The sequence below is a fragment of the Nerophis ophidion genome, linkage group LG14, assembly GCF_033978795.1.
Source record: "Nerophis ophidion isolate RoL-2023_Sa linkage group LG14, RoL_Noph_v1.0, whole genome shotgun sequence".
NCBI classification, from domain to species: domain Eukaryota; kingdom Metazoa; phylum Chordata; class Actinopteri; order Syngnathiformes; family Syngnathidae; genus Nerophis; species Nerophis ophidion.
In genome coordinates, this window is record NC_084624.1 from 53,714,197 (window position 1) to 53,737,727 (window position 23,531).

Consider the following 23,531-nt stretch of genomic DNA (forward strand, 5'->3'; position numbering starts at 1 on the left):
TCAACATCAAGGAAAGAAAACAAAAGACACATTTTTCTGTTCGGCATAAGTCTAGGTTTTTTTCAAATTTTTAATTTATTTTATTTATTTTTAACAACAAATTTACATTAATAATTCACACAAAAAAACAAGGCACTTTCAACATCATGGAAAGAAAACAAAAAAATATTTTTCGGTTCAACACTATAGTCAAGATTTTTTTAATTTATCATTTTTTTTATAATTTTAACAACAAACATACATTCATAATTGACAAAAAATACAAGGCACTTTCAACATCATGGAAAGAAAACAAAAAAGAAGTATAATTTTTCGGTTCGGCACTAGTCTAGTTTTTTCATTTTCTTTATTTTTATTTTTTTTTAACAACAAACATAAATTTATAATTCACACAAAAAACAAGGCACTTTCAACATCAAGGAAAGAAAACAAAAAATACACATTTTTCTGTTCGGCATTAGTCTAGGTTTTTTTCAAATTTTTAATATATTTTATTTATTTTTAACAACAAACGTACATTAATAATTCACACAAAAAACAAGGCACTTTCAACATCAAGGAAAAAAAACAAAAATATTTTTCGGTTCAACACTACAGTCTAGATTTTTTCAATTTATTATTTTTTTTATATTTTTAACAACAAACATACATTTATAATTCACAAAAAAAAATAAGGCACTTTCAACATCATGGAAAGAAAACAAAAAAAGAAGGATAATTTTTCGGTTCGGCACCAGTCTAGTTTTTTTTATTATTATTTTTTTTTAACAACAAACGTACATTAATAATTCACACAAAAAACAAGGCACTTTCAACATCAAGGAAAGAAAAACAAAAACATATTTTTCGGTTTGGCACTAGTCTAGGTTTTTTAAATTTTTGTATTTTATTATTTTTTTTAACAAAACAAATTCATAATTCACACAATAAAAAACAAAGCACTTTCTACATCACGGAAAGAAAACAAAAAATAATCTATGGCTTTCACAGACACACACAAGTGATCGCAATTAATACTTGTTCAACAGCCATACAGGTCACACTGAGGGTGGCCGTATAAACTACTTGAACACTGTAACAAATATGCGCCACACTGCGAACCCACACCAAATAAGAATGACAAACACATTTCGGCAGAACATCCACACTGTAACACAACAGAACAAATACCCAGAACCCCTTGCAGCACTAACTCTTATGGGGCGCTACAATATACACCCCCGCTACCAACATACTCTACCCCCCCAAACCCCGCCCACCTCATTGTTATTTTATTTTCTAATTTATTAGCCTGTGGAAAAAGTTAATGTTGATATTTACCCCAGAAGGCTGCAAGTAGAAAAGAGGCATAACATTTTTCATTCAAATTTTATTTAATATACTATTGATGTTTTTTCGTTTCTTTTTTGAAAGTGGATTTTGCACTATTAAGTTATATAAGCGTCGCTTCTTCCATATTTAGTGTTAAAGCAAATCAGTGTCGCAAATTGAGCCCTAATTAAACGTTTTATTCACGCACTTTCTCTTGCTATTTCAAGGCTTGAATGTTTGATTCATTCATTGTTATTTTATTTTCAAATGTATTATTAGCCTGTGGAAAAAAAAGTTTATTTTGATCTTTACCTCAGAAGGCTGCAAATAGAAAATAGGCATTCCATTTTTGTTTAAATTGTATTTGATATGCCATTGATATTTTTTAATTATTATTAATATTATTTGAAACTCGATTTTCCATGTCACTATAAAGATATATAAGCCTTCCTTGTTCAATATTCAATGAAAAACCTGTTTGGGTCCCTATCAAAAGGTTAATTTGTTCAACCTTGGCCCGCGGCTTTGTTCAGTTTTAAATTTTGGCCCGCTCTGTATTTGAGTTTGACACCACTGGTCTACACTAAACCGGTCAATGGTTTAAAAAAAGGCTGGGGACCACTGCTCTTAATCATTCTCCAAGACTTGATTGATAATTGTAACCTATTAAGCCAATTAGAAAATGTGAGATTGGTAGGTCGTGACTTCAAACCCCAGCTAAGTCATACCAAAGACTATAAAAATGGGAGCCATTACCTCCCTGCTTGGCAGTCAGCATCAAGGGTTGGAATTGGGAGTTGAATCACCAAAATGATTCCCAAGCACGGCCACCGCTGCTGCTCACTGCTCCCCTCACCTCCAAGGGGTTTGAAGAAGGAGATGGGTCAAATGCAGAGGGTAATTTTACCACACCTCGTGTGTGTGTGACTATCATTGGTAATATATATATATATTAAGGGTGTGGGAAAAAATCGATTCAAATACGAATCGAATCAAATCCGTTGTGCGATTCAGAATCGATTCTCATTTAAAAAAGAATTGTTTTTTTTGTTTTTTTTATTAATCCAACAAACCATTACACAGCAATACCATAACAATGCAATCCAATTCCAAAACCAAACCTGAGCCAGCAACACTCAGAACTGCAATAAACAGAGCAATTGAGAGGAGACACAAACACCACACAGAACAAACCAAAAGTGAATGATATCAACAACAGTATCAATATTAGTTATAATTTCAGCATAGCAGTGATTAAAAATCCTTCACTGACATTATCATTAGACATTTATATAAAAAAGAAAGAACAATAGTGTCACAGTGGCTTACACTTGCATGGCATCTCATAAGCTGGACAACACACTGTGTCCAATGTTTTCACAAACATAAAATAAGTCATATTTTTGGTTTGTTTAATAGTTAAAACAAATTTACATTATTGCAATCAGTTGATAAACATTGTCCTTTACAATTATAAAAGCTTTTTAAAAAATCTACTACTCTGCTAGCATGTCAACAGACTGGAGTAGATCCTGCTGAAATCTATGTATTGAATGAATACAGAATCCTTTTGAATCGGAAAAATATCGTTTTTGAATCGAGTTGAATCGAAAAAATCGATATATTATCGAATTGTGACCCCCAAGAATCGATATTGAATCGAATCGTGGGACACCCAAAGCTTCACAGCCCTAATATGTATGTATATATCTATAATTTTTCTTAAGTTGACATTTATGTAGAACATTTTTGCCAGGAGCATAATAATGTTGACAAACATTTCTATGTTACAGTCGTTTATAAAAATACCAAATGTGATCTGGTCTGTAGAGAATGGGGACATCTCCACACCCTTGTCTCTCAGCCAATCTCTGACCTCCTCCCAAAACACATGTCCACTCTCACATTCCACACACGGATGATTGACATCATCTACAGCTCCACAGAAATAACAGCCATCAACCTCCATCTTCCATTTAAGTTTCAAAACATCCTTTTGAAGGCTATATTCCATTAATCATTTTCAATTGTATTTCTTGAATTTTGGGAAGAATTGGGTATGTAATATATCTTGTCTTTATTTTCCTTAGCTCAACTTTTATAAACTCCTTCAGGATATATTGTCTACGAACTGTGCCCAGAAAATATTCTTTAACTAAAACTGCCCTCATTTATTTGTTGGAATATTTTTCAACACATCTTCAATATGAAGGTTTCTCAGACAAGGTAGAAGTATTTGAATATAAAACATCATAGATTTGAAGGATAGAGGTATTGCTTTGGTAATCTTTAAAAAAGATTTTTGGACCAACATTGATACTTTTCATACATGTTTCAGACGTAAACAAAGTGCCACAACTCTCCATAAAATCTCTGACAGGCAAATACTTACAGAGTTGCATTCTTTTATATGTATATGGATTTTTTTATTAACTAGAAAGTAAGGGTTATTCCAAATAGAGCAGGGGTGTCAAACTCAAATACAGAGCGGGCCAACATTTAAAACTGAACAAAGCCGCGGGCCAAGGTTGAACAAATGAACCTTTTGATAGGGACCCAAACAGGTTTTTCATTGAATATTGAACAAAGAAGACTTATATATCTTTATAGTGACATGCAAAGTCCAGTTTCAAATAATAATAATAATAATTAAAAAATATCAATGGCATATCAAATACAATTTAAACAAAAATGGAATGCCTATTTTCTATTTGCAGCCTTCTGAGGTAAAGATCAAAATAAACTTTTTTCCCACAGGCTAATAATACATTTGAAAATAAAATAACAATGAATGAATCAAACATTCAAGCTTTGAAATAGCAAGAGAAAGTGCGTGAATAAAACGTTTAATTAGGGCTCAATTTGCGACACTGATTTGCTTCAACACTAAATATGGAAGAAGCGACGCTTATATAACTTAATAGTGCAAAATCAACTTATAAAAAACTAACGAAAAAAGATCAATAGTATAATAAATAAAATTTGAATGAAAAATGTTATGCCTCTTTTCTACTTGCAGCCTTCTGAGGTAAATATCAACATTAAATTTTTCCACAGGTTAATAAATTAGAAAATAAAATAACAATGAGGTGGGCAGGGTATGGTGGTAGCGGGGGTGTATATTGTAGCGTCCCGTAAGAGTTAGTGCTGCAAGGGGTTCTGGGTATTTATTCTGTTGTGTTACAGTGTTGATGTTCTGCCGAAATGTGTTTGTCATTCTTATTTGGTGTGGGTTCGCAGTGTGGCGCATATTTGTTACAGTGTTCAAGTTGTTTATACGGCCACCCTCAGTGTGACCTGTATGGCTGTTGACCAAGTATGAAATGCGATCACTTGTGTGTGTCTGTGAAAGCCATAGATATTTTGGGATTGGGCCGGCACGCAAATTCAGTGCCTTTAAGGCACGCCCCGAGTATTGTTGTCCGGGTGGAAATCGGGAGAAAGGTTGCCCGGGAGATTTTTGGGAGGGGCACTGAACCTCAGGAGTCATCCAGGGAAATCGGGAGGGTTTGCAAGTATTAGTATTAGCGGTGAATGTGGTGTTATAATATGTTATATTGCAGGGGTCGGGAACCTATGGCTCTAGAGCCAGATGTGGCTCTTTTTGATGACTGCATCTGGCTCTCAAGATAAATCTTAGCTGACATTGCTTAACACGATAAGTAATGAATAATTCATCCAACGGCCTTCACGCGAATCCCTTAGGGGTGATGGACAACTGGGCAGTGTTTGAAGAGCTGCAGCCCGCCACCGTAGCCCCCCACTCCCTCCCCTCTGTTGCAAGTCTGGAGATGTATGTTGTGATACGTATATATGCTTTGCTCTGGAGTTTTTTTTTTCTTCCCATAGCTGTTCTGTGACCCTAAACACTGTTTGTTTGTCTAATCAAATCAATCAGTCAATCAACAAAGTTGTGTTGTACTTGGGCAATAACAATACTTACCTCCCTACATAATTACGCTGGTAATCACAGTGTCAAAATATCCACTTTCTACCTCACCTGTTCAAGAAGTCGCATTCATGATAAGAAGTATTTGATTTATTATTGGTTAGCTTCAGAATAACAATGTTCTTAAAAAGAGTAAGAGACCTACAATACTCTAAAAATGTTGGTCTTACTAAAAAAAAAATGCAGGCTTTTAGTTACATTCATTGTTAAAAACTATTATATGGCTCTCACGGAAATACATTTTAAAATATTTGGCTTTCATGGCTCTCTCAGCCAAAAAGGTTCCCGACCCCTGTTATATTGTCATTATACCGGCGGGCCAGCTCTAATGTTAATTTGATATTGCCTCATGGGCCAAATTAAATTACACGGCGGGCCAAATTTGGCCCGCGGGCCAGAGTTTGATACCCATGATATAGGGTGTGTTGTGTGCCGAGAAATTGTGTTTAAACAGTCGTTTAAACTCATTAGCAGTTTGACTGCTAATGAGTTGATATGAAAGTCTCAATGCAACAGAAAATGTATCGCCACTCGTCTCGTTAGTAGCGGTAAGTACTTCTGTTAACTGCCAGGGAAGAGAAAGAAGAACAACGTTGTTGCAGCAGTCGGATGGACGGCGATGTTACATTTCCCCCCACAGTTATAAATATGAGTAATCAACATTGATTATTAAAAAAGTAATATCCCGCAGTTATAAGTATGAGTAACCAAATTGATTATTGAATAAGAAATGTTAAAAATGATGGCTCATACGGCAATGAATGAAAGTAAACCTTCACTGTGATTTATTATCTCGCACTTTGTTACTTTTTACTGTGACAAGCAGATGTCAAGGACATCCTATGCATATGCAAATCTATAGAATGAGGAGGCAACAATGCCTGACAGTCGCAAGCAAGCCAACTTTTCCTGAGTGGAAGCTTCAGAGTGTTGACTGTGCCAAGGAGCTCCACTTCTGTCCTTCTCATGGTCTAAATTTAAATGTGCCTCAACCTTAAAAGGTCCTGAGGGTGTCTTGTGCATTCTGCAGAGTGGCAGCATTATTTTTGGTCTGCGGACCACTGTCCAGTCCACTGGCCCTCACCCTGCAGCCTTCCCTTGCCGAGATCTGGATTTCATTGACTTGTTCCTCATATTTTCCATTGTTGGATTTGTGGAGCCTTTAGCTGAGGTGAGTATATGTTTCATTTGATAAGAAGTCATGTGACATAAATAACCTGCACATGACCTGCACTTATTTAGCTGCTTCCTCACCTATATTCATGCAACATTTGCTCATCCATACTGAGAGTGTTGTCGTTCACATCTAAGTCTGCTATGTCCTTGTGTTAAGAAGAGTATTTAAGGGAATTGGTTGAACAGCTAAACTACATGTGTTATAATTGTGGAAGGTGCCAAGCACCAGAAAGAAGTCCGTCTCATTCATTTGACAATATTTGCAGTATTTGTTAAGTTCTATTTTAAAACGGGCAGCAATATATATATATATATATATATATATATATATATATATATATATATATATATATATATATATATATATATATATATATATCCATCCATCCATTTTCTACCGCTTATTCCCTTTCGGGGTCGCGGGGGGCGCTGGCGCCTATCTCAGCTACAATATATATATATATATATATATATATATACAGTGGGGCAAAAAAGTATTTAGTCAGCCAGCGATTGTGCAAGTTCTCCCACTTAAAATGATGACAGAGTTCTGTAATTTTCATCATAGTTCCACTTCAACTGTGACACGACGAGTTGAGTTTGTACCAAAAAGTTCTATTTTGGTTTCATCTGACCACATGACATTCTCCCAATCCTCTGCTGTATCATCCATGTATCCATTTTGGTATCAACTCAACTCGTGTTTGGAGGAAGAAGAATACTGAGTTGCATCCCAAGAACACCATACCTACTGTGAAGCATGGGGGTGGAAACATCATGCTTTGGGGATGTTTTTCGGCTAAGGGGACAGGACGGTTGATCCGTGTTAAGGAAAGAATGAATGGGGCCATGTATCCTGAGATTTTGAGCCAAAACCTCCTTCCATCAGTGAGAGCTTTGAATGGTTGACCAAATACTTATTTTCCACCATAATTTACAAATAAATTCTTTAAAATTCCTACAATGTGAATTCCTGGATTTTTTTTTCACATTCTGTCTCACAGTTGAAGTGTACCTATGATGAAAATTACAGACCTCTGTCATCATTTGAAGTGGGAGAACTTGCACAATCGGTGGCTGACTGAATACTTTTTTGCCCCCCTGTATGTATATATATATATATATATATATATATATATATGTATATATATATATATATATATACATATCTATATATATATATATATAGATATGTATATATATATATATATACCCCCACAACCCCAAAAATGAACAAGCGGTAGAAAATGGATGGATGGATGGATGGATGGATGGATATATGCACATACATTATTTAATTTTAAGTTTAATTTTAAGTAACTTAAAATACATTTTAAGTTTAATTTTCGTAAAGGAACTTTCCTGAAGGAATCAATAAAGTACTGTCTGTCTGTCTGTTTGTCCGTCCGTCCGTCCGTCCATCTATCTATCTATCTATCTATCTATCTATCTATCTATCCATCTATCCATCTATCCATCTATCCATCTATCCATCTATCCATCTATCTATCTATCTATCTATCTATCTATCTATCTATCCATCCATCTACCTACGTACCTACACATGCATATATATATATATATATATGTATATATATATATATATATATATATACATATATATACAGTACAAGCCAAAAGTGTGGACACATCTTCCCCTCATTCAAAGTGTTTCCTTTATTTCCATGACTATTTACATTGTAGATTGTCACATCAAAACTATAAATGGACACATGTGGAGTTATGTACTTCACAAAAAAAGGTAAAATAACTGAAAACATGTTTTGTATTCTAGTTTCTTCAAAATAGCCAGTCTTTGCTCTGATAACTGCTTTGCACACTCGTGGCATTCCCTCCATGAGCTTCAAAAGGTCGTCACCTGAAATGGTTTTCACTTCCCAGGTGTGACTTATCAGGGTTTATTAGTGGAATTTCTTGCTTTATCAATGGGGTTGGTGAATGAAAAAAGTGTGTCCAAACCTTTGGCCTGTACTGTGTGTGTATATATATATATATATATATTTTGTTGTTATTTTAAAAACAACACTGAAGTACATGTTCACTTTCTAAGTTTTTTAAATTACTTTTTGTTTTGTTGTTGTTTGTCATTTCCTCTCACTTAACTACATTTTAGGACACTGTTTGAAGTATTTTCACTATTATGAACAAATTGAACACAGTCACTGACTAAAGGGTGTGGATTATTAAAGCTAAATGGATATCGATACGTTTGTTGCATGTCAACCAACACACGAATGCTGGCAAGCTGCTTCCTCATTTCATACAATATATGTACCTGACCACTTTTATGTTCCCTTCTGAGCCGTTGACAAGTCCTGAAGGATCCACCTCCTTCAAACCCACTGACATCCATTACTGTTGTTTACCAGAGCGGGACGTTGACGAGTTGGCGGAGCGGCCTTCAAGATGTCAGCATCAGTGCAAGTGTCACAGATGAAGCGTCATCTGCACCATCAACGCCAGGAGAAACGTCAACATAAGGAGAAGGAGCAACATTATGAGAGCAGCAGTCAGCAGAGCACCAAGTCGTCTGTCAGCAAGCAGACCTTCTCCACTTACAAGACCACCAGCCATCGGTAAGTGCAACTTCTATCCATCAGACAGAGTTTTGTGTTGTGTTACTGTCAAAGACTAGGCACTAAGCATCAAGGGCCAAGTTGGGAGAGTGGCCGTGCCAGCAATCTGAGGGTTCCTGGTTCGATCCCCACCTTCTACCATCCTAGTCACGCCCGTTCTGTCCTTTAGCAAGACACGTCACCCTTGCTCCTGATGGGTGGTGGTTAGCACCGTGCATGGCAGCTCCCTCCATCAGTGTGTGAATGTGTGTGTGAATGGGTGAATGTGGAAATACTGTCAAAGGGCTTTGAGTTCCTTAAAAAAAGGTAGAAAAGCACTATACAAGTACAATCCATTTTACCAATTTTTACCATTGTCAAAAAGTTACATGTTACATTACTGTCACATAAATAAACATTATGTTATTGTCAAAGAGTTACGTGTAACATTATTGTCAAATACAAACCCCGTTTCCATATGAGTTGGGAAATTGTGTTAGATGTAAATATAAACGGAATACAATGATTTGCAAATCCTTTTCAAGCCATATTCAGTTGAATATGCTACAAAGACAACATATTTGATGTTACATTATCGTCAAATAGTTACTCGCTATATTACTGTCAGAGTTTGTCTCACATTATTGTCAAAGAGTTACGTGTTACATTGTCAGAAAGTGTAATATTATTTTCAGCGTTACCTGTTACATTATTGTCAAATAGTTACTCGTTATTTTACTTTCAAAGAGTTTCGTGTCATTACTGTCAAAGCGTTACATGTTACATTATTGTCAAAAAGTTATGTAATGTTGTCAGTGTAACATGTTACATTATTGTCAAATAGTTACTTATTATATTACTGTCAAAGAGTTTTGTGTAATATTATTGTCAAAGAAATACGTGTTATAAAATTGTCAAAAAGTTTTGTAGTATTGTCAGTTATGTATTACATTATTGTCAGTCACTTGTTATAATTCTGTCAAAGAGTTTCGTGTCATACTATTGTCAGAGTTACATGTTACATTATTGTCAAAAAGTTATGTAATGTTGTCAGTGTAACATGTTACATTATTGTCAAATAGTTACTCGTTATATTACTGTCAAAGAGTTTGTGTCACATTATTGTCAAAAAGTTGTGTAATGATATTGTCAGAGTTACATGTTACATTATTGTCAAGTAGTTACTCGTTATATTATTGTCAAAGAGTTTTGTGTAATATTATTGTCAAACAAATACGCGTTCTTGTCAAAAATTTGTGTAGTATTGTCAGTTACGTATTACATTATTGTCAAATAGTTACTCGTTATATTACTGTCAAAGAGTTTTGTGTCATACTATTGTCAAAGAGTTACGTGTTACATTACTGTCAAAAAGTTGTGTAATATTATTGTCAGTGTTACGTGTTACATTATTGTCAAATAGTTACTTGTTATATTACTGTCAAAGAGTTTGTGTCACATTGTCAAAGAGTTACACGTTACATTATTGTCAAATAGTTACTTGTTATATCACTGTCAAAATGTTACTCGTTATATTACTGTCAAAGAGTTTCGTGTTATACTATTGTCAAAAAGTTACATGTTACATTATTGTCAAAAAGTTGTGTAATATTATTGTCAGTGTTACGTGTTACGTTATTGTCAAATAGTTACTTGTTATATTACTGTCAAAGAGTTTGTGTCACATTGTCAAAGAGTTACACGTTACATTATTGTCAAATAGTTACTTGTTATATCACTGTCAAAATGTTACTCGTTATATTACTGTCAAAGAGTTCTGTGTAATATTATTTTCAAAGAAATACGCGTTATATTATTGTCAAAAAGTTGTGTAGTATTGTCAGTTACTTATTACATTATTGTCGAATAGTTACTCGTTATTTTACTGTCAAAGAGTTTCGTGTCATACTATTGTCAAAGAGTTACATGTTACATTATTGTCAAAAAGTTGTGTAATATTATTGTCAGTGTTACGTGTTACATTATTGTCAAATAGTTACTTGTTATATTACTGTCAAAGAGTTTGTGTCACATTATTGTCAAAAAGTTGTGTAATATTATTGTCAGTTACATGTTACATTATTGTCAAGTAGTTACTCGTTATATTATTGTCAAAGAGTTTTGTGTAATATTATTGTCAAAGGAAATACGTGTTATATTATTGTCAAAAAGTTGTTTAGTATTGTCAGTTACGTATTACATTTTTGTCAAATAGTTACTTGTTATATTACTGTCAGAGTTTTGTGTAATACTGTTGTCAAAAAGTTAGGTGTTACATTATTGTCAAAAAGTTGTGCAATATTATTGTCAAAGCGTTGTGTTACATTATTGACAAAGAGTTACGTTTTACCTTATTGTCAAATAGTTCTGTGGTATATTATTGTCAGAGTTACATGATACATAATGTTCAAAGCGTTACCTGTTACATCATTATCTAAGAGCTACATGCTATATTATTGTCAAAGAGTTATGGGTTACGTTATTGTCAAATAGTCACTTAAACTGTCAATAATTACTTCTCCATTAAGTTGAGAGACTGCATCATTTGTAGTGTTTACGTTATATTTGGATTTTGCTATACTGTACTTTTCTGACATGTACGGTTGGTGTAAAACATCAGCTTAGATAAGGGGTGCCCATTAAGTTGATCGCGAGCTACCAGTTGATTGTAGAGGGTGTGTCAGTCGATCGCCAGCCAGGCATTAAAAAAATAGACCTAAAAATTAGTGATCATCAATCTTCACTAAGACGTCACTTTCGTCATTTGATTGACATTCACGGCACCCAAAGATCTTCTGAGATAACACTGGTTGATCGAGGGGAAGGCGAGAAACACTTTTTATTTCAACAGACTCTCGCATCGTACCTGCCGTCACAACGCTAAAGACCGACTACACCGTTCCTGTCTTCACAATAAAAGCGCTGCTTCATCCTGCCTGCGCTAACAAAATAAGAGTCTCAAAGAAACTGGCGTGCACGGAGTTTGCACCTATTGTATTTCTTGTAAAGTTTATAAAAACGAGTATAGAAGCTAGACAAATAAGATGCCAAAAACCAACCACTCTCATGTGGTATCGGACAGAAAGGATCACTTTTTTTCTCCTCCATTTGAAAATGTGGACGTTATCATCACTACTGTCCGATTCCAATTAATGCAAGTCATCAGAATCAGGTAATACTCCAACTTATATTCTTGTCTCCATGAAAGAAAGGAATCTATACGTGTTAAACATGCTTGTATTATTATTAAACACCTTTCCCTTGTTAACAAAAACGTCTATATAAGATTGAGGTAGATTCCCTCCACTTGGTCAAGTGAAAAGTAGCTTACCTGCAGAAAAAGTTTGGGCACCCATGGCTTAGATCATGGGTGTCAAACTCTGGCTGCCGTGTAAATTAATTTGGCCCTTGAAGCAATATCAAATTAACATTAGAGCTGGCCCGCCGGTATAATGACAATATAACATATTATAACACCACATTCACCGCTAATACTCATACTTGCAAACCCTCCCGAATTCCCTGGATGGCTCCTGAAGTTCAGTGCCCCTCCCGAAAATCTCCCGGGCAACCTTTCTCCCGATTTTCACCTGAACAACAATACTCGGGGCGTGCCTTAAAGGCACTGAATTTGCGTGCCGGCCCAATCCCAAAATATCTATGGCTTTCACAGACACACACAAGTGATCGCAATTCAAACTTGGTCAACAGCCATAGAGGTCACACTGAGGGTGGCCGTATAAACTACTTGAACACTGTAACAAATATGCGCCACACTGCGAACCCACACCAAATAAGAATGACAAACACATTTCGGCAGAACATCCACACTGTAACACAACAGAACAAATACCCAGAACCCCTTGCAGCACTAACTCTTATGGGGCGCTACAATATACACCCCCGCTACCAACATACTCTACCCCCCCAAACCCCGCCCACCTCATTGTTATTTTATTTTCTAATTTATTAGCCTGTGGAAAAAGTTAATGTTGATATTTACCCCAGAAGGCTGCAAGTAGAAAAGAGGCATAACATTTTTCATTCAAATTTTATTTAATATACTATTGATGTTTTTTCGTTTCTTTTTTGAAAGTGGATTTTGCACTATTAAGTTATATAAGCGTCGCTTCTTCCATATTTAGTGTTAAAGCAAATCAGTGTCGCAAATTGAGCCCTAATTAACGTTTTATTCACGCACTTTCTCTTGCTATTTCAAGGCTTGAATGTTTGATTCATTCATTGTTATTTTATTTTCAAATGTGTTATTAGCCTGTGGAAAAAAAGTTTATTTTGATCTTTACCTCAGAAGGCTGCAAATAGAAAATAGGCATTCCATTTTTGTTTAAATTGTATTTGATATGCCATTGATATTTTTTAATTATTATTACTATTATTTGAAACTCGATTTTGCATGTCACTATAAAGATATATATAAGCCTTCCTTGTTCAAAATTCAATGAAAAACCTGTTTGGGTCCCTTTCAAAAGGTTAATTTGTTCAACCTTGGCCCGTGGCTTTGTTCAGTTTTAAATGTTGGCCCGCTCTGTATTTGAGTTTGACACCCCTGGCTTAGATGATTTGGTTTGGTGCGTCTCACACACGCAGGGTTTGTCAATGTCGCGGCAACTGTGGCAGCGTCCCTAAAGAGGTCACGGAAAGATTTTTTGAGCCGTAGTTGAGAGTGTGAATGTTGTCTATCTGTGTTGGCCCTGCCATGAGGTGCAGCTGGGATAGGTTCCACGAGCAAACACTAGTTTTTTACGTGCCATGTTTGGCCGTGCCCTAAGTGAAATGATATATGGAGACCCGGCAACATTTTGGTAAAAATAAAACTGAAACATACCAAAATATTGGGTCATATGAAAACCAAGGTACCACTGTTTAAACCTGTGTTTTTCAACCACTGTGTGAGATACAGTCTGGTGTGCCATGTGAGATGATCTAAATTCACCTATATGGGGTAAAAATATTTTTTGGAAACAAGTAACTATAGTCTGTAAATAATATGTTGTTGTTGAGTGTCTGTGCTGTTTAGAGCTCGGCAGAGTAACCATGTAATACTCTTCCATATCAGTAGGTGGCAGCCGGTAGCTAATTGCTTTGTAGATGTCAGGAACACGTTGTGTGAGATGACAAGGGTTTGTCGTCATATCTAATGCTTAAACCAAAAACAAACAAAAGGTGAGTGTCCCTAAGAAAAGGCATTGAATCTTAGGGAAGGCTATGCAAAACGAAACAAAGACCTAACTGGCTACAAAGTAAACAAAAACAGAATGCTGGACAACCGCAAAGACTTACTGCGCGTGGAGCAGACGCCGTCCACAAAGTACATCTCTACATGTCATGACAATCAACAATGTCCCCACAAAAAAGGATAACGTCCGCCCAACTTAAATAGTCTTGATTGCTAAAATACAGTAGATACGGGGAATAGTGTTCAAGGAAGACATGAAACTGCTACAGGAAAATACCGACAAAACAGGAAAAGCCACCAAAATAGGAGCGCAAGACAAGTAAAACACTACACACAGGAACACAGCAAAAAGCGTGTGATGTGACAGGTGGTGACAGTACACTTACTTTGAGACAAGAGCTATAGTGAAGCATGCTTGGTTATGTTTTGAATTCATATTGACGGAGATAGATATCTACATACATCCATATTTAAGAGTTATTTGTTTCTATAGTCATATCTGAAATAGCTAGTGTTTTCCATTTGTACTCTTTCTATTTTATAATCTTATGTCCATCATACACTGCAAGTTAACCTTGGCTTTAGGAATGTGAGGAGTAGCAATACTCCCTTCTTATCTCATCCTGTGCCCAGCTAAGGAGGACAATAGACATGTGTATTCGTTACAGAGGGTGGGGGCGAGGGACATATGGAAGAAGACAGCGCTTCCGTAAGGTTTTCAGATCAACTTAGCGGTGCGATTTGAATGTGTTGTTCTTAGGTTGGTCTCTCCAAAGCTTTGGAATAAATTGCAAAATACCTAGTCTGTTCTGGGTGATCATTTAAACTCCGTTCATGTGTCATCAAAAGAACTTGGGTTTGACCAGCAACTTAGGTCCAAACGCAACAATATCAAACAATTGCGAGAACAACTTTTTATTGTCAATATTTCCTTCTGAGTTTCGTTTTTGAATGATTTCTGCTGGTGGTGTGCCTCGGGATTTTTTCAATGAATAAAATGTACCTAGGCTCAGAAAAGGTTGAAAAACACAGGTTTAAATAATGAACGGTTCACCTCAAATTGATATTTCAAGACCTAAAAATAGGAAATAGACTCTTTACTAAGGGAAGGCGATACTGAAACTTTTGGTATCAATTAGATACCAGCAGGGCTAATAAAAAAACATAACAATAAAAGCAACAGAAATATAAATATCACCATGGTCTGCTCTCAGTGCTGAGGGGCCAAGTGTGGCTGAGTGAGAGGTGGAGTCATTTGATGGACATGTGTCTGTCATCAAGAAACTGCAACAAAAGTATCGATCCCCATCAAACTAGTATCGATCCGATACAAAAAGCTCATCATAGCATCACTACTACTGATTTTTGGATTGATACGCCGTCTCCTAACTTTAACCACTACACACATCGCCTGCAGAGTGGAGGTGGCATCTGTAAAGCTGACATTTAAGGTGAAGTGAAGTGGAGTTTAAAGAGAAAAAAGCTTCCTCGAGCAAACCTTTCAAATTTCCTTTAAAAGCGAGGGAAAGAAAACAAAAAGAACAATACATTTACAACATATTTAGCCCACGCGATATAAAATAGGGGTGGGAAAAATATCGATATGAGAATTTATCATGTTTTTTTCAATCAGTCCAATGAATTATTACTGACATCTATTGTACAAAAATACAACTTTTATTTTAAGATGGACTGTGACAGACTTTTAATGTTTAGTATTTCCCATTTCAGTATTATTTTGATTGATTGAGACTTTTATTAGTAGATTGCACAGTACAGTACATATTCCCTACAATTGACCACTAAATGGTAACACCCCGATAAGTTTTTCAACTTGTTTAAGTCGGGGTCCACGTTAACCAATTCATGGTATTATTTGTACTTCTAAAGACACATTTTTGACGGTAAAAAACGCACAACTCGTAAACGGGGCTTGCAACAACAGCAACAAACGTGGCCGTAGACGCAAAGTAGAATCATGAAATGCAACCTTACTCGGGTAAAGGCTGCATATTTTCCGTGAGAGTCTTGATACCTTACTCTCTGCAGTTGAGTAAATGAACACCCCCCAGCCACTAATACTGTATTTTCTTTGCCATGCTGCCCTTGTTCATTTATAAAAGCCTATCCCAGTAGTGTGATATGGTGTTAGAGTTATTTAAGACCTGGCCTGAAAGACATCTGTCGTTTGTACGCTGGCTGCCAAAAGGTGCATCACTGCACTCCTAAAATAAACCCCAATGCACTTTGCCTCCTTTTGTCAGCAAGTCCTGTGTACATAAGTTAGTGGTTCTCAACCTTTTTTCAGTGATGTACCCCCTGTGAACATTTTTTAAATTCAACTACCCCCTAATCAGAGAAAAGCATTAAAAAAGAGATAAAGAAGTAAAATACAGCACTGTGTCATCAGTTTCTGATTCATTACATCGTATAACAGTGCAAAATATTGCTCATTTGTAGTGGTCTTTCTTGAACTATTTGAAAACAAAGATGTAAAAATAACTAAAAACTTGTTGAAAAACAAACAAGTGATTCAATTATGAGTTAAAGCTGCAAGCAGCGATGGACGGGACCGATTGGGCTGCTGCCCCCGCGACCCAATCCCGGGTAAGTGGTAGAAGATGGATGGATGGATTATTACACAGAGAAAAAGTTGTATACACATGTATTATACATTAGTCTCTTAGATTCGTTATAAACTCTTTCATCAACTTTTAATCAGAAGGGTTCAATCTCTGTCCTGTGCTTATTCGAAGCCGACACCACACACGCGCTCAGAGGAGATAATGTTTGAAAAAAGGTGACTGTTTTTACACAACTTTTGTTTTGAAGGGGGAATAGCAAACTTCCTGTTGATTTTTGCTGGGAGTTGTCAGTGTATGATATATAGGTCAAAACGAGACCTACATAGAGGTTTTTGTTTCATGTGTCTACGACATTCCTACTGCAAGTTAGAAGCAGTTTTGTCTGTGTTTTCTTCCTAGGGGGTGCTAGAGCGCAATTTTGAGTTTTGGGGTTTGGTTTTTAGATTAGATCGCAATTTTCACCAGTTTTGATGTGTGTGTCAAATTTGGTGATAATAAAGAATAATAATAAAACGCTAGAAATTCAATAGGGTCCTCTGTCCCAAAGGGACATCGGTCCCTAATTAAGATTTCTACACATATAAGTAATCATCAACTTAAAGTGCCCTCTTTGGGGATTGTAATAGAGATCCATCTGGATTCATCAACTTCATTCTAAACATTTCTTCACAAAAAAAGAAATCTTTAACATCAATATTTATGGAACATGTCCACAAAAAATCTAGCTGTCAACACTGAATATTGCATTGTTGCATTTCTTTTCACAGTTTATGAACTTACATTCATATTTTGTTGAAGTATTATGAAATAAATATATTTATAAAGCATTTTTAAAATGTTGCTATTTTTTAGAATATTTTCAAAAAAATCTCACGTACCCCTCGGCATACCTTCAATTACCCCCATTTGAGAACCACTGACACAAGTGGATAACAAAGCAACTTCCTGTTTCCTCCTAGTGTGAAGACCAGTGTGAAGACCGAGAAGGGTCAGGAGGTGGTCAGGCTGAGTCCGCTGCCCAAGAGAGCCAAGCGCACTTATCTGGCTATGGACTTGGACAAGGAAGTCATTGGCTATGTCATTCCAGTCTTCCGAGCCAAGTGAGTACTCTGTAACCACAGACGGCAACTGTTGTCATAAAAACACTTCTGTCACGCAGTCATGAAGAGGTCCGGAGTTTGATGGAGGCCCGTGAGGAGGATGTGACCGAGGAGGGCATCAACTACGTGGCCATGAGGAACCTGTTTGTCAGGGAGGCCAGGGAGGCCCTGGAGGTCAGGGTGGAGAAGAAAACTAGGACCACGCACATCCGGGAATCTGCAGAGCGCTTGGAACTGAACAAGACTGTAAAAAAAAACAACCATAATTGGTCTTGTGGGAACTGGTTGTATTTCAGGCCTGACACTCTTTGTTTTGCTACAGCTGGAAGAATGGACTGAGTTCCGTAAGAAAATGAACCCTGACAGCCTGATGCACGCACCGGAGTTTATTGGCAGGCCCCGCGGACAGACAGTCTGGGAGGGCCAGACCATCACGCTGCACTGCACCATGGCTGGCTGGCCCAGACCAAGGATTGCCTGGTAGGCCAAGCGTCTCTTGTCTTCTTCAACACTTATTCTTAAACTTAGACGCAGACTTCCTTTTTATTGTCATTCAAATTTGAACTTTACAGCACAGATAAGAACGAAATCTCGTTACATAAGCTCATGGTAGTGCAGGATAATAAAAAAAAGCAATAAGGTGCATATATAATTAAATAAATATTTATAAATAATATATAAATATATTTATAAAATAAATAAAAATATATAATTAAATCTGCGATGGAAGGGACCGTTTTGGCTGCTGTCCCTGCGACCCAAGCCCGGATAAGTGGTAGAAGATGGATGGATGGATTATTACACAGAGAAAAAGTTGTATAAACATGTTATACATCAGTCTCATAGTAATAACAGTTGTAAAGGGGCTTGGGTATTTTATAAGGACGCATTGGTGCCGCCATTTTGAGACTCTAATGCATGGGTGTCAAATTCTGGCCCGCCGTGTAATTTCATTTGGCCCGTGAAGCAATATCAAATTAAACATTAGATTTGGCCTGCCGGTATTATACAGCGGCGATGCCGCTCTAACACCGCTAATCCTCATACTTGCCAACCCTCCCGAGACTACCGAAGTTCAGTGCCCCTCCCGAAAATCTCCCGGGGGAACCATTCTCCCAAATTTCTCCCGATTTCCACCCGGACAACAATATTGTTGTAAAGGCACTTCCTTTAGCCTTCTCTACAACCTTGCATCACGTCCGCTTTTCCTACATACAAACATTGTGCTGTCCTAGTCACACAATATAAGCGGATTTTACACACACATAAGTTAATGCAAGGCATGCTTAATCAGGTCACACTCAGGGTGGCTGAATAAACAATTTTAACGCTGTTACAAATATGCGCCACACTGTGAAGCCACACCAAACAAGAATGACAAACACATTTGGGGAGAACATCCGCACCGTAACATGACATAAACACAACTGAACAAATACTCAGAACCCCTTGCAGCACTAACACTTCTGGGACGCTACAATATATAATTTGATCTGCCATTTATATTATTTTTATTATTATTATTATGTTTATTTGAAACTCTATTTTGCATGTCACTATAAAGTTATATAAGCCTTACTTGTTCAATATTCAATGCAAAACTTGTTTGGGTCCCTATTAAAAGGTTAATTTGTTCAAACTTGACCCGCGGCTTTGTTCAGTTTTAAATTTTGGCCCACTCTGTATTTGAGTTTGACACCCCTGCTCTAATGCATGGTGAATGTAATGCAGTTGTTGTATTGAAGTGGGAATAGCAAACTTCCTGTTGATTTTAGTTGGGGGCAATCAGTGTAGGAAATATAGGTCTCAGTGAGACCTATATTGAGGTTTTTGTTTCATGTGTGTATGACAGTCCTACAGTTTTGTCTGAGCAGAAAGCCGCCATTTTGTGACATTTTGCGGGCTCATAAAATCCAAACCGGGGTAGTAATTAAAACTCTCTCTTTAACTTTGAATCAGAATCTCTCTCCTGTGCTTATTTGAAGCCGAAACGACAAACGGCCTCAGAGGAGATAATGTTTGAAAAAAATGCGATATTTTTTAGCCAACTTTTGTGTTGAAGTGGGAATAGCAAACTTCCTGTTGATTTTAGCCGGGGGATCTCAGTGTACGAAATATAGGTCTAACTGAGACCTACGTAGTGGTTTTTGTTTCATGTTTCTACGACATTCCTACTGGAAGTTACAGTTTTGTCTGTGTTTTCTTCCTAGGGGGCGCTAGAGCGCAATTTTGAGTTTTGGGGTTTGGTTTTTGATTAGATCGCAATTTTCAACAGTCCTGCCTGATGTGTGTGTCAAATTTGGTGAGTTTTGAAGCATGTGGAGGGGGTCAAATTATAGCTCAAAGAGGCGGCGGTATAATAATAAAGAATAATAATAATAAAACCTCAGAAATTCAATAGGGTCCTCGGTCCCTAAATATATATAAATAAATAAATAAACAGATTACTGTACCAACAAATATATTGCACTTTTTCACATGCGTCCACGTTTATGGATGTATGTTGTATTGTCTTTTTTATTCCAGCGAGTTAATCCATTTTGGGGGGAGTTGAGGGGATAATTTAATTATGATGCGTTCAAGAGTCTTACGGCCTGAGGGAAGAAGCTGTTACAGAACCTAGAGGTTCTGCTTCGGAGGCTGCAGAACCTCTTTCTAGAGTCCAGCAGTGAAAACAGTCCTTGGCGGGGGTGGGAGGAGTCTTTGCAGATTTTCTGAGCCCTGGTCAGGCAGCGGCTTTTTGCCATCTCCTGGATAGGAGGAAGAGGATGATGATCTTCTGCTCCCAATGCAACATTTGCATTGAAACAGGAGTTCAGAACAGTCACGAAAGCATTGTGTGTCTCTGTGCTGCGTTCAAGGTACAAAAACAACGTGCTGATCGACGCCAAGACGCACTCTGAGAAGTACTCGGTGGAGAGCAGTTACAACATGCACTCCCTGCAGATCAAGAAGTAGGTCATCATGAGGCCTTCAGCCTTCTAGCAAAGCTCAGTGTGGTTTGCCGCTCTTTTCAGCTGCGACTTCTACGACACAGCTCAGTATCGTGTCTCCGCGCTCAATGTGAAAGGAGAGATTTCCTCAGTGGCCACCATTGTTGTCAAACGTAAGCAGCTGCCAGGACACTTCCTACGTGATATAACGCACATAATATACCTGCTCCAAAAGTAAAGATGGATGATTTTCTCTGCAGGCTTCCAGGACGGCGAGGAAGGTGGCCCACTTGAATCCAAGGCTTGTGAGTCAATCTGATTGATTGATTGATTGATTGATAGATACTTTTATTAGTAGATTGCACAGTACAGTACATATTCCGTACAATTGACCACTAAATGGTAACACCCTAATAAGTTTTTCAACTTGTTTAAGTCGGGGTCCACGTTAATCAATTCATGGTACAAATATATACTATCAACATAATACAGTCATCACACAAGTTAATCATCATAGTATATACATTGAATTATTTACATTATTTACAATCCGGGGGGTGGGATGAGGAGCTTTGGTTGATATCAGTACTTCAGTCATCAACAGAGAAATGGACATTGAAACAGTGTAGGTCTTATTTAGTAGGATATGTACAGCCAGCAGAGAACATAGTGAGTTCACATAGCATAAGAACAAGTATATACATTAGAAGTACATTTGAGTTGTTTATAATCCGGGGAGATGGGATGTGAATGGAGGAGGGTATTAGTAAAGTGTTGAAGTTGCCTGGAGGTGTTGTTTTAGAGCGCTTTTGAAGGAATATAGAGATGCACTTACTTTTATACCTGTTGGGAGTGCATTCCACATTGATGTGGCATAGAAAGAGAATGAGTTAAGACCTTTGTTAGATCAGAATCTGGGTTTAACGTGGTTTGTGGAGCTCCTCCTGGTGTTGTGGTTATGGCGGTCATTTACGTTAAGGAAGTAGTTGGACATGTACTTCGGTATCAAGGAGGTGTAGCGGATTTTATAGACCAGGCTCAGTGCAAGTTGTTTTACTCTGTCCTCCACCCTGAGCCAGCCCACTTTGGAGAAGTGGGTTGGATTGAGGTGTGATCTGGGGTGGAGGTCTAAAAGTAACCGGACTAGCTTATTCTGGGATGTTTGGAGTCTAGATTTGAGGGTTTTGGAGGTGCTGGGGTACCAGGAGGTGCAAGCGTAATTGAAGAAGGGTTGAATGAGAGTTCCCGCTAGAATCCTCAAGGTGCTTTTGTTGACAGTATTGTTGAAATTACTGGGATTACAATTAGCCTTTGGAGTATCTGCCATTTAAAGGTCAACAATTACGATTTCCATCTTTTCTGACTTAGTAATAAATGTTGGATATTTGTGTTGAAAATGACAAAGCATCAATTTACAAGTTCATGCATTTGAGCGTGAGCTTATGGGCAGTTTTGAATGCCTCTGAATGCAGTTTTTTTTACACTCTTTTTTTTTTTTTTTTTAGTAAGGATATATATATATATATATATATATATATATATATATATATATATACTAGAGATGCGCGGATAGGCAATTATATCATCCGCATTCGCATCACCAAAGTCGTCATCCACCCGCCGTTCACCCGAACCAACATTTTATCAGGACCGTACCCGCCCGCCAACCGCCCGCTGAAATACATTAGAGGTTGTCCGCATTTACCACTCACAGAGCTATTTAAACCTGTTTCACAGAGTGATGACAATTGGAGCAGCTAACGTTCTCGCGACTATTCAATAGCGTTCATCCTGATTACAAGAATATGGGCGTGCTGTGAAGCCATTGCCTTAGACACCTTCAACAACATGTAAGAACCGATTGTAGGTCCGGCAACATGTTGTGTACAGCTTCCGCAATCACACGCTCAGGATTGAAAGGCATGCTGGGTGATACAGAGTACACTGATGGTTGTGATATAAACAACCTTAACTCTTACTAACATGCGTCACGCTGTGAAGCCACAAATATACAAGAATGACAAACACATTTCGGGAGAACATCCTCACAGTAACACAACATAAACGTAACACAACAAATACCCACAATCCTTTGTATCCATGACACTTCCTGAATATATTTTACACCCCCGCGGCCCCAATACCGCCCACCTTACCGACGCACGGGGGCGGGGTTTGCTGCTAGCGGGGTGTATAAAATAGTCAGAAAGTGTCATGATTACAAAGGATTAAGTGTATTTGTTGTGTTGCATTTATGTTGTGTTACTGTGAGGATGTTCTCCCGAAATGTGTTTGTCGTTCTTAATTGGTGTGGCTTCACAGCGTGGCGCATATTACTAAGAGTGTTGAAATTGTTTATATCACAACCATTAGTGTACTCTGTGTCAGTAACACAACATAAACGCAACGCAACAAATACCCATAATCCTTTGTATCCGTGACACTACCTGAATATATTTTACACCCCCGCGCCCCCAACCCCGCCCACCTTACCGACGCACGGGGGGCGGGGTGTGCTGCTAGCGGGGTGTATAAAATAGTCAGGAAGTGTCATGAATACAAAGGATTATGGGTATTTGTTGTGTTGCATTTATGTTGTGTTACTGTGAGGATGTTCTCCCGAAATGTGTTTGTCGTTCTTAATTGGTGTGGCTTCACAGTGTGGCGCATATTACTAAGAGTGTTGAAATTGTTTATATCACAA

At 37.4% G+C, this 23,531-nt stretch overlaps 1 protein-coding gene across 2 annotated transcripts in view; it reads left to right on the top strand.

The window, feature by feature from the left end:
* Positions 1-6,271: 6,271 nt before the first annotated feature.
* Positions 6,272-23,531, top strand: part of myom1a (myomesin 1a (skelemin)) — an 83,108-nt gene continuing 65,848 nt past the window's right edge. For both annotated transcript variants that reach the window (XM_061921054.1, XM_061921055.1), the window contains exons 1-8: positions 6,272-6,431; positions 8,827-9,033; positions 17,754-17,894; positions 17,954-18,140; positions 18,217-18,374; positions 20,756-20,848; positions 20,912-21,000; positions 21,088-21,132. In XM_061921054.1, the coding sequence (XP_061777038.1) occupies positions 8,864-9,033; positions 17,754-17,894; positions 17,954-18,140; positions 18,217-18,374; positions 20,756-20,848; positions 20,912-21,000; positions 21,088-21,132 (883 nt within the window). In that variant the 5' untranslated portion in view covers positions 6,272-6,431; positions 8,827-8,863. The remainder of the gene's footprint in view (positions 6,432-8,826; positions 9,034-17,753; positions 17,895-17,953; positions 18,141-18,216; positions 18,375-20,755; positions 20,849-20,911; positions 21,001-21,087; positions 21,133-23,531) is intronic.